The sequence below is a fragment of the Hippocampus comes genome, unplaced genomic scaffold (assembly GCF_001891065.2).
Source record: "Hippocampus comes isolate QL1 unplaced genomic scaffold, H_comes_QL1_v1.1 scaffold182, whole genome shotgun sequence".
Lineage (NCBI taxonomy): Eukaryota > Metazoa > Chordata > Actinopteri > Syngnathiformes > Syngnathidae > Hippocampus > Hippocampus comes.
Window position 1 is genome coordinate 89261 of NW_017805335.1, and position 12138 is coordinate 101398.

The 12138-nt window shown below is 42.3% G+C and overlaps 1 protein-coding gene across 9 annotated transcripts in view; it reads right to left on the bottom strand.

Moving 5' to 3' along the window:
• The window catches only part of myo9b (myosin IXB), a 53324-nt gene that overhangs the window by 12546 nt on the left and 28640 nt on the right, over positions 1-12138 (bottom strand). For 5 of the 9 annotated variants that reach the window (XM_019871698.1, XM_019871697.1, XM_019871696.1 and 2 more), the window contains exons 6-28: positions 10103-10165; positions 9602-9701; positions 9368-9468; positions 8626-8755; positions 8451-8540; positions 8230-8346; positions 8012-8146; positions 7706-7827; positions 7383-7524; positions 7099-7294; positions 6506-6581; positions 6028-6120; positions 4639-4752; positions 4015-4054; positions 3802-3924; positions 3631-3711; positions 3300-3410; positions 3051-3176; positions 2806-2955; positions 2203-2363; positions 735-1862; positions 537-612; positions 347-438 (exon numbers count right to left, since the gene is read on the bottom strand). In XM_019871698.1, the coding sequence (XP_019727257.1) occupies positions 347-438; positions 537-612; positions 735-1862; positions 2203-2363; positions 2806-2955; positions 3051-3176; positions 3300-3410; positions 3631-3711; positions 3802-3924; positions 4015-4054; positions 4639-4752; positions 6028-6120; positions 6506-6581; positions 7099-7294; positions 7383-7524; positions 7706-7827; positions 8012-8146; positions 8230-8346; positions 8451-8540; positions 8626-8755; positions 9368-9468; positions 9602-9701; positions 10103-10165 (3567 nt within the window). The remainder of the gene's footprint in view (positions 1-346; positions 439-536; positions 613-734; positions 1863-2202; positions 2364-2805; positions 2956-3050; positions 3177-3299; positions 3411-3630; positions 3712-3801; positions 3925-4014; positions 4055-4638; positions 4753-6027; positions 6121-6505; positions 6582-7098; positions 7295-7382; positions 7525-7705; positions 7828-8011; positions 8147-8229; positions 8347-8450; positions 8541-8625; positions 8756-9367; positions 9469-9601; positions 9702-10102; positions 10166-12138) is intronic. The other 4 variants (XM_019871705.1, XM_019871701.1, XM_019871700.1 and 1 more) reach the window with 3 other exon arrangements.

The following is a 12138-nucleotide window of genomic DNA, read 5'->3' on the forward strand; positions in this document are numbered from 1 at the left end:
TTTCAGTTAAAAAAAAAAAAAAAAAAAAAAAAAAACACCACCACACAGATTCAGCTATTACCGTGTCAGAAGAAACCAAATGCTTTTCCAGCTCTGTAATCACAGCAACAGCACTCAGGAAAGACAAAGCAAGCCAGCTGAAGCCCCTCCAATTAGACTACCGATAGGCCGTCTAGTAATTGGCTTAGAGCCATTTGGATTAGATGTATGCAATGTGTTTGTGTGTTTATCAAGGATTTCCATGACATATGTAGAAACATCTGGCTCTATCACATGCATAACAGGTGACATCATTAAAAACAGCTTCGGTCAACGTCACTTCACTCTCTCTGTGTTGAGCAGTTACCTGTCTGGCGTGGACGGGGTGGAGAGGGTTGAGTCCTCCTGGTTTCTCCTCCTGGTGGAACTTCCTTTCAAGCTCTCTGGAGACAAAATCATCTGCGGAATAGGACAAAGAATGGATTTTATATTGAATATGCCTCAGAAGGACTACTTGTGACTTCTATGGTACAATTGGAAATCATATTTTAAAATACCTCTCTGGTTAAAAGAGCACCAGGGGCCTCAGAACATGAAGACAAACTGTCAATTGAGGAGGAGGCCGTTTGACTTCTGCAAATAATAAAATTCAAGTCTGAATATAGCATGTAGATAGTTTATGGATTTGATATTGCACATGTTGCATAGTGAACGGGGCGCTAAACATGAGAATATAGCCATAGCAGGAAACGTACATGTTATGTTGTGGAGGAGAGTGTTCTCCATCACTCGTCTTTCCCTTCCACTTCTCCGACTTCTCTTTGACTGGTCCATGGATGTGCTTCAGGCTCAAAGCACCACCATCCGCCACGGTTTTCTCATGCGTGGATTCAGCGGGATGCAGTGATAACGTAGTTGGCCGAACAGCACCAGATTGTGAAGATAATTTGGTATCCTTCTTCCCTCCTTTTTCTTCCTTCATCTTCCAGGCCACAAACGTATACTGATCAAGCTCTTTGCTGTCAGCCCCTTCTCTTTGCTTTGACACATCGGACGATTTACTCTTTGGAGGGGATGTTTGTTCCACACTGGTCGCTGAGGAGGAGGTGGATGTTGAGGCAGCTCGTAAAGTCTCTCTCTGGTTGTGCTCCAACCCCCTGCGTCTCCTCTGCTCTCTCTTCTCCTGACTTTTAGATACTTGGGTCTTGGCAACAGGACGGACTAGTTTATGTTGAGAATGGGAAGTAGTAGAGGTAATGCTGCAAGTCTGTTCCAAACCAGAAGAAGTGGGTGGAGGAAGATTGGAGGAGACCCCAAAAGAAGACAAACCATGTTGTGTATCCTCCTCCTTTTCATCGGACTGGGGACCAGCCTCAGCCAAAGTACCGTTGGTCTCCAAACCAGACCGAAGAGGTAGGTGTTCACAATCTCTTTTTTCTGCTTGGGGTAGCCACTCATCCTCCTCCTCATCTTCATCCTTACCCCATTCCTCCTGTGTATGGAAGCTTGATGGAACCTCTCCATCATCCTCTCCTCTCGCCTGCGGCTCCTGGTCCAGTAGGCTGTCATCCAGCATCTCCTCTGTGACCAGTTCTATATCTGGATCCTCTCGTGTTTGAGGCTCTTTTGCTGTTTGTTTTTCCTCCTTTGCTTCCAATGCAGCCTTAGCTTCAAGTGCTTTCCTGGTTGCCTCCTCTTCTTCTCTCCTCCTCATTTCCTCCTCTTGAGCCTTTCTTTGTTCCTCCTCCACCGCCATTCTGAACCTCATTTCCTCTTCTTCCCGTTGTCTCCTTTCCTCCTCTTCCTCCCGGCGCCTCCTTTCCTCTTCTGCCTTCTTCATTTCCTCCTCCTTTCTGCGTCGGTCCTCACGCATGGAGTGGCATCTGGAATAATGAAGTTATATTATTCTGATGATTTTCTCCATCATGCCTCAGTTACATTAGACTGAAAGTATTCTGAGAGAAGTTGCAGTTAGGGTAGCGTATGTCTCAAAATTATGACTAGGGCGTATCATGTGAGTCGGCTGAACGGCAGTCGTCGATGGGAATCTGGTGCTCGGCATCGAGGTACGTAACCAATGCTTAGCAAGCGAACTAGCATCCATTCTGGCTTTCCATATCTTATAATCACCGCAAAAAAACCCTTTTGTGTTTGAGTCAGTGCTGCCCCCACTAGAGTGTCACCACAAAGACCCTGAATGTGTCACTGAGCATTCCCCGTTACCTCCGGCGTGCCGAGTGCCCTCTGACAAGGGCTTGTATCTTGGTGGCGCCTTGTCTTTGGCGTTGATATGCTGATCTTTGTCGGTGGCCTCTCCAGACAGCCTGGATTAGAGTGGCAGCCCGCCGCCATTGTTCCTCTTTGCAGTACCTGCGCCATGAACGCTAGCAGGAAGAACAAATCAGGGTTATAATGGTTTTAGATGTATTTTTTTTATTCGGTTAGTTGTAAAATTCATTTTTAGAGCACGTAATATGAGATAAAGTAAACTAAACTGAGGTTCCTAAAGGACTACTTTCATATGTTTAAAATGAACCCCAATAGCTAATGTATGAAATAATTGGCAAAGATGAAAACGAAGGACATTTTCACTCTTATTATAGTAAATTTTAATTTCATTAACACAAAATTTAGTTTCAGTTCATTAGTTTTTTTTAAAGCACTTATTTTTATTTCATTCACTAAAATGTTTTTTTTCAATTTGTTTCCATGAACTATAATAACCTTGGAACAAATGGAGGATTACAATATAAATTTCAAATAAGAATACAAAAAGTACACAGTAGAAATATAGGCAGAAAGACTAAATGTGTATTTTGAGTTCACCTGGATCACGACAGCTGACAGTCTCATGTCCAGAAACTCCTTCCTCTGCAGGCGAACTTTGAACCAGCGCTGCAAGAAGATGATCTTGCGCATCACATCCTTGTGCAGCGTGTCCTGCAGCTGCTGTCGCTCCAGTTCTTTCAAAAAAACCTGAACAGATTGCGAAAAAAATAAATAAAATAAAACAAACCGTGTTGCACGCAATTGTAATTATTCAAAGACAAACTCAACACTTGAGTGCTTACCTTCGTTTTGCCTATCTGGTATGTGGTGGGATCCAAGCCCATCTTCTTGTCTAGCAAAGCAGAAATGTCCTCCTTACAAGCTGTGGAGTCCTTTGGCAGCAAAACTCTGAATTGCTCTAAGAATTCCTGCAGGCAAGAACACATCATCTTGTCAGGTTAGATGTAAAAGACACAGAATTATGAAGGTATTATTATCCAAACAATGTCATTCTCAAGACACATACAACATAAGTTAAAACGGCACAGTACCTGGAATGTGTATTTTGCGCCATAGCCAGACCTCCTGATTCGAACAGTTTCCAGCATTCCAGTGTAGCGAAGCTGCTGGAGCACCAAGGCTTCATCTAGGTACATCTCCTTCTGCTCATACGTAAGCAGAAGAGAGAAAGTATAATACATCTCAAGGATATGAATGCAGTGTCGGTGCAACTGATTGAAAAATATGAAGATTTCCTCTTCATTCAAATCAAGAAGTACTTGAATGTGAAATCTGATTTCTATCCTTTAGACTCGGGCATAATAGAAATGGGGGACTTCAACAACAGACATTCAATAATAAATCACTAAAAATTGGTCATACCTTCTCAGCATTGGAGCGGATACAGCGGATGAAGAAAGGCTCTGCTTTGTTCAGAGTTTCCAAGAGTTTGGTCAGAGATGTCTTTTGGGAGAAGAGGAAAAAAAGGGGTAAAATGTCCCTGGAGGATGAGCGGATTTGATGGTGTTTGCACACAATTAAGGGCAACGTTACCTGGAACTGAGCACTAATGCTGGGGGGTTTCTTCTTTTTGTGCAGATGGAGAAGCGACTTGGTGGTGCGGTCGTGTAGGGTTAGGCTTACAATGAACTTCAGGGACCGAGAATCCAACAGATTCTGCACAGTGAGAGAAAACATGTTCTCAAAAACATTCATTTGTAGAAAATCCACAAGGGAGCCAAGATACATAAAAGTCATTTCTGATACCTTGGGGATGATCTGTTTCTGTTTAGTTCCCTTGCTTTTCCTGTGGAAAAGGGAGCCAAAAGATAATGGGTGAGGGTAGAGACTACAGCAAGAGGTATGCAGGTGAGGACTGAGTCAGGTTAGTACAGACTTCTTCATGCGCTCTCAAGTCGGTGATGAAATGCAGGGTTGCACCTGACAGGATTAATGACAGCTCGGCTGGAATGGATGAAGTGTGTAAGAATGATGGCAAGGAAGAGGATGCAATTAGTTTACAACAAGAGATGGGATGTCAAATTTACCCACAGGACCCTTGGCATACGCACACAGACATGCTCGCTCATTATGCACAACGTATTCCTATTCAGTGTGTCATGTTTCTAGAATTGACATGACATGCTGAAGGGGCACAGCTCCTCACATGCCTTTGAATTATTATTCATGCCGTTTATAGACAGTATCAAGGCATTTCAGCTGCAACCTTTAAGGAATCAAGCTCTACAAACACTATCTGATGAAACAGAAAGCTTGTTGTTTCGAATGTTTTTCTTCGATTCTGTCGCATGACATCTATGTCTATTTTCCTGAGCTGACTGTGCTGATTTTGGCAAGCTCTGACACCACCCAGTCTGTTTGCAGACTCACTGGAGGACATGTCGAGGGAAGCGGAGACGACCCCAGGACTGCAGCAGCTTGCGAGGGTCCTCACCATCCAGCTGCAAGTTCTTAATGGAGCTGATGATCTGCGCATGCATGTCTCTGATCACACGACACACAAAGATACACAGTGTGGACAGGGGAAAACAGGAAAGTGAGGTGAAAAAAAAGAAAAAAATAAGAGGGAGGACAACCAAAGTGTGTGGAAAACAAAACAAAACAAAAACAGTTTGGACACCTCAGAGGAAAACCCACCAACGGTTACCAGAGAAGGGAACACAGAGGGCAGGATAGTTGGGGGTGTGACAGCAAGAAGCTTTCAATCTCTGTTCATCCGTGAAGAATAACTCTCACAGTATACACAGTCCCACTGTCCATGTTTATTTACAAGAAGAGCAGAGAGCACACTGAACCACCCAACCATGATGCCATATCTCCTTTAAAAAAGGAGCACACACACGGACACACAGGAGACAAAGAGGGGATGGATCTTGGTGGGGTATTATTCACACCCATGTTGCTGCTAATGTGGTAGTCAACATGCATTTGGCCGCCTATCTGGTTCCATGCTGGAGGGACTGTAAGTTATTTGTGTTGATTCAATCCAGATTATTGGGCTAAACGCCGTATCCGTGAGGTTAATTTATACGGAAATTTATCGCGGAGCTGGTTCATGCAATACTTTTCTATACTTACCGTGCGTGACCCAAAAAAAAAAAAAAAAAAAAAAAAAAAAAAAGCAGGAGACAGGCAGGAAAGGAATAGGTAACACACAAAAATCTCACCTAACAGTGAATCCAACCTCTTTTATATTGCAATAGCAGATCTGAACAGGCCTGACTGAATGAATCAGTATAACAGTGAACTCTGACAACCAGTGTTCAAGGGTTAAAGCTCAAAAGATTTTGTCGTAAAATATTCTTTCGGATGTTTTACTCCATTTTCAGAAAGCTCGGCGTTCTGTTCTTACCTATCACAACGGGGGAAATAGAATGTGTAAGAGTATATTCTTTCAGGTCTCCACAGTTGCTGCATGTAACTTTAGCTGCACACCGTTATATGCTCTATACAACATGGGTACATATGGGTGCATCTCATACAGAAAATGAGGATAAAAATGATGTTAGCGAGCAGTACGCTCTTGTACTGTGGTTTAATAGTATAGGAACCATAATCACAATTAAGTTTATCATTCTTTCATAATGGCTTGTAATGCATTTTATTGTATTTTTGGGAGGTTGTTGAAAATGGATGCAATTTCAAAGAGGGAAGCAAAGCAGTCTACCCGTTACCCATAACAAACATGTTTCTTTTCCATCCTGCCTGCCTCCCTGGCATCACGCAGCCACTTCTCCTGTCCACTCTTCCTTCACTTACTTTTTATTCTCATAGCTAGCAAAGATGTCTTCAAAGGCCTCTAGAGGGCGCTCCTCTGAGTGATCAAAGTAGAAATCGAGCATAGATGCTCTTCTGCGGAAGGGAGAGGAGAAAGCCACACACACCTTGGTCACCAAAAGGTGTCAAGTGGGAAAGGAGAGTGCGGGTTTGTGAAATTGTCCCTCTTCAGCTCTTCCCATACCAGCGAGCAAATCAGAAGGCAACATACAGCATCAAACAGAGACAATTTCATGAAGGCTCAATTTTGGTTGTATGTTTAGGGATACATTTACCTCTGAAGGTGGGGGAAAAAAGTGTGAGGGTTAAAATACACCAACACCCTGACGGCACATCCGCAGTTACTTGGCTGTCCCCCACAGGGGAAAGATCGGACGGTTAGAAAACCAGTTCAACAGCAACTACAATGTGATACGATCATATTCAATTTGAAATTCAAATACTCGACATCTGTCCTTACTTGTACATTCGCTCTATTGGAGCATTGGAACGCTGAATCTCTCCCAAAGGAGTTCTGGAGGTTGGACGTACAACACCTTCAAGACACAATCAAAAACAAACAAACAAATAAAAACAAATTCAGTTTAAAAAAAATATATATACATATATAGGTGGATGAGAGGCACGTGACTGCAGCAGTTTTGCTTCTTCTAAACGATTTAATCTTGTTAATCCAGTTTAAAAGATTTATACGTCAGTGGGGAAACAATTGCAAGCACAAGAATAGCGCAGAGGATTGCGCATTTTGAGAAATATGTCAGAAATCTGCTCAGGTCTCACGTTTCTGGCCTTAACATTCTCTTCTTGTGCTGACCTGAACGGCTTATTGCAGAGCAGAAAAACTGCAGAACAGTAAAGCTTTGGGTACAAGCTGTTCAGAGGTCTACAAAATACATGGCCAACGTGCCATGTTTTTGTTCCCCAGAAATTAAAATGTTGCTTGTTTTCATTGACTGGACCTCTGTTAAAATACAGTATTTTGATTGAATTGCACAATTCGTATTGACTATTATTCCACCCCAAAGCTGGCTGATAATAACACCGCTGATGTACCTGCAGTCTTGGCGGCCCATGAGCGACCGGCCTCATTGAAGGCAGCCATGCCTCTGATGGTGGCGCGTAAAATGCCCCATCGAAACATGGCCACAGGGTCCATGCCGATGAGCTGTCGCACGAAAGCTCGGTCGCTGCTCCGCAATAATGCCACGATGTCCGGGCGCATATGATCTGTGTTTTTCTCACGGAAATCCTGCAGCGGTTAAAAATCAATAATAAAATATCAACAACCTCATCGTGAATCACCAAGTAATTGTTCCTGCGTGCTTGCTCCACCTTACCTTGATTTGATATTTGACTTTCCCAGCAAAGTGCTGAATGACGAAAGCAGGCTCCATGACAGGTGTGGACAAAAAGTATTTATTCCCCTGATGCTGCTGCTTGAATTTGGCTAATAGTGTCTCATCTGTGGCATGGGGGAAGCTGGATAACGAGTACAGAAAATAGTGAGGTGAGGAGGGACAAATAAAATGAGGAAGAGGAACAAGTAGGTCACATGATCAACTGCAAAAAAAAAAAAAAAAAAAAAACCCAATGCTGTCAAGTCACATTTATTTATATAGCCCTTAATCACAAAAAGTCTCAAAGGGCTTGTCTTCCTTACTTGCTCTCCTCATCCAGCAGGTAAAGCAGGCCAGTGGGCTTCTTGCTGGTAAGATGGATACAGCCCACATTGTCTATGTAGTCAATGTTATGCCAAGTGATTCCCTCTGCTTGGTACTCCTCCTACAGAATACAATAATCTCATATAACGGTTCTTAAATAAATAATTCTAAACATTGAATGTCAATTGGTTAGTTTCATTTATAAATACATTTAAGTTTGTGTTTCATACAGAGTCATATGTTACAACACAGCATGTGACTTGGTAAACAAGTTACAACAACATAAAAGACAACAGATCACTCACTTGCTCCAGATTGAATATATGATTATTGAAATAATACTGCAGCTGCTCATTTGCATAGTTGATGCAAAACTGTTCAAAGCTGTTGGTCTCAAAGTCCTCAAAGCCAAATATATCCAGGACACCAATTGACAAGCGCTACAGGACAAAACAAAAAACATATGGGGTCACAACTGCAACACTGGTTTTGAGTGCAACTATTCATGTGTTTTGTATCTCACTGGGACAGATTCCTCCATGTCTCTCTTGTTAAGCAGTGCATGATTAATGCGTAGGACAATCCAGTCAAATAAGGCGCTGTATAGAGATTTGGCCATCGAATCTCTGGCCGTAATTGCCTGAGATGACAGGAAGAACAGAAAGAAAGCATAATGAGAGGTGGTTTGTTGTGCCTTCAGATGTCAATCCCAAACAAATCAGGTGCAGGGGGCCCAGCAGATACCTCCGAGTGGCTATAGGGGAGGATCAGCTTGTCATTGACTGTCACTGTTTTCCTCTTCGTCAAAGCTTCAACCAGCAGCTCCTCTTTGACCTGAGGGAGACCACCATGTTTAAGGCTTGCATACAGCTGACCAAACATGGTCCCATTGATCAAAATACACACACAAGTTTACTACCTTCAGCAGGTCAGAGAGAGTGGCCAAGACCTCTGGTGGCCCCACCTCCAAGCCCTCGTCTCGGCCTGTCGACTTCCTCTGGTAGGTCACGTTGCCAAGATACAAGATGGCAGAAAGCACAGAAAAAATCCTGCAATAAAGACACTTTACATCAAACTGAAGCAGTGACAGACAGTATTTAATAAACAGAGGAACAGTTTAAATAGGTAACCTTTAATTTTTCAGTCAATTTAATAGTTATGAAGCTGTGTATCTAAACACAATTAAACTCCTTCATTGACCTGCTGGTTTGTTCCTGTTTTTCTAACTTTGGAGATACAGTACAATGATGCAACAAAAAAAAAAACCCCCACCACAGAACACTAGAAAATTTAAGGGATTTCCCTAATCACATTTTGGGGAGTTGCAGATTTTTTCCTGAATAATAGATCATTGTAGAAAAGCATACTATTGAAGAGGAAGTCAACCCCCAAAATGTCTTTACAAGTATATTTGCGTGCACTATTCGAACAACGTGAGGCAACTATAGCAACTGTGATGTCATTTTTGAGTGACAGCAAGTGCCAAAATAGCCGCCCCCTGAGATGGACAAAAACGGCTAGGTTTTGTTGCTGAACTCATATCCCATAAACACAATATTATACAGAAAGCCGTGTTTAGACGAATGGTGCTGAATAGAACATATTACTGTAGAAAACATTTTTCAGTTGACTTCCCCGTTAAACGTTGAGCATTCACTTACTGCTTCTTGGTAGCTTGAAGGAAGCCAACCATCTCCATGGCCTGCTGTAGCCTTTCAAAGTCATGATGCAGGTCCTCCTCATCTTCAATCTTAAAGTTTTGCTACAAAAAAGAGGTTTTTCACAGCTTGAAAATAATGAAAAATTCCAGTCAGTCAACTACAGTTTTATTTTGATAAGCTAACCACCAGTTCAAATGTAATTATGTGGTTGAGATGAAATTCCCTTCCTTCTACCTGTTTGAGGTAGAAGTAGTCTTCAGGTGGTAACAACTTGAATTCTTTCCTTTCCTCCTGGGAAGCGCCCAACAACAGGTAGTAAAACACGTGATAGTTCCTAAAACACAACAAAAGGTTTATTCGATCAACTAATTGCATAATGCCGAATAAGATACATGTAGATAAGTAATCCAGAAAAGTAATGGCTCATATTTCAGTGATTTCATGATTGTTTGCTTCCCCTCAATGTCTTTTTATTCCTATCTGCTGAGATGTTATTCGTCTCATTTTTGCATTATTTTTAGTGTAGGAAGATAATTTTCACTCGGCCATATGATAAATACTGTAGTTTGCGAGGCAACAAAGCAGGTTTAGATGTTTAACATGAAGTCAATGTCTGAGGTCCAAACTTCATATGCAACTCCCAGAAGATCCCAGGAGAAACTTCCCATGTTTACAAAGAGTCTGCAAAGACCAGACAGAGGGTGTGAAAGAGGTCGAGACCCTGCATGTCCCCACCTCTCGTTCTTCTCTCTGGAGACGAGACGAGACTTCTCCAGGAGATACTTCTCTACAACAGCACTGCAAGAGAGAGAGAGTGAAATAGTGGTGAGAAAGAAGGAAAAACAATGCACATGAATCACTTAACACAAAAGGCCATCATGTGCATGTGTGTGTGAGTGTGTGCATGTGTTTTCAGGTCGTGGGAGCGTGGTCTAGGAAGAAATGAGTGGAGAAACAGGAGGCGATATGAGGGGGGGATGGTTGAAACAATCAAAGGGTGAACAAAGCATAGGGTCTAATGGAAGACACACATAACAGACATGGATGGCCACAAGAGACAACTTCGGCCTTCATCTACTTGATTGCACAGTGAGTGTGTGAGACTAAGAGGCTCCGGCAAGGGATCCAAAGAAAAAATAAAGGTATGCTTTTAGACCAGTGCGGTCATGAGACAAGCCATTTTAATAGCAGTGCTATTTACCCACTCCATAAAGCCAACGCCAAAAAGTTGTCTGAATCAGACTTTAAAAGCTGGGGTTGTTTTTTAAGTAGCCAAGCAAAACAACTCTGATGCCAGTCCTCATGACAAACTAAGAATAGAGGTAGGGGGTCAGAGTTGGAGGAACAGATGCATATTCGGATTCGGCCATCCCCTGCGCCAAGGTGGAATGGTCTTGCACAGGCACCAGCAAGGAAAAAAAAAACAACAACAGCACAGCGTAAGATGATCTCCTCTACAGACTGTTTGAATGGCCACTGGAGATGGAGAGATAGACTGCCTTTGTTATTTGTCCAGATCCTCTGCTTGTCACTGATGGGGAGCAGAAGGTGAAAAGCACATCTGCTGCGGGTGTCCAATATGGCATTTGCTTGTCTAAGAAGATTTTTTTTTTTTTTTTTTTTATTATAGAGAGCCAGACACCAAACCTCCTGATTGGATTACAATCCATTTGAATTCAAGGAGAACAATTCAGGAGAGCATGGCATGACAGACGTTGTGCCATCCATGGAAAATGAATTGTTGGGATATAAGGCAAATTATCACTAGTTACATTGAACAACCCACAGTTGCCACCATAAACATTTTGTTGTTCTCCAGTGATGTGGGTACATTTAATGTTTTTAAATAGTTAGGCAGAATAGTCCTTGTCCAAATGAAATTAGACATGCAAAAATGGCTTTGGAGGCTGAACAGATACTGAATAGTGGGGACTCCTGATTGGATTACAATCCATTTGAATTCAAGGAGAACAATTCAGGAGAGCATGGCATGACAGACGTTGTGCCATCCATGGAAAATGAATTGTTGGGATATAAGGCAAATTATCACTAGTTACATTGAACAACCCACAGTTGCCACCATAAACATTTTGTTGTTCTCCAGTGATGTGGGTACATTTAATGTTTTTAAATAGTTAGGCAGAATAGTCCTTGTCCAAATGAAATTAGACATGCAAAAATGGCTTTGGAGGCTGAACAGATACTGAATAGTGGGGATGGGCATATGGTCAATTTCTTAATAACTCCTTAAATTCATTCCTGCAATTTCCCTCACAGGATTATTGAAGTATGTAAAATATATCAATCCATTAATATAAGTGTAATGAGCCTACCCTGGCTGACTATGAGGGAGAGGCTGGTCTTCCCGTCGACTGACTGGTCAGTGTGTCTGTTACTGAAGGACAATTTCGAGATTCAAATTAAATTAACATGCATGGGGTTTTTTTCCTCGTCTTGATCGTGTCACTACTCTTTGCTTGTCTACAAGACAAAGTAAACGAGCAGGGTGTGGGCTGACGTCTGAATGTTTTGGAAAAAAAAAATCCATTCTTGCATGATCTTTATGTCTGTTTTTAAACATTGTAATGAGCAGCCCACTGCAGATGAGGAAGTGAGGAAGTGGCGTATTTAACTTTGATGGAGCTCCTTACCGGAGACTGGGGGCTAAGAAAAAGGAAGTAGCTCATCGTGGCCGTAAATTTATGCCCACACACGAACCCATAAAAGAGAAGAATGCACATGACCATTCAAAGAGGAAGCGATTGGGCGAA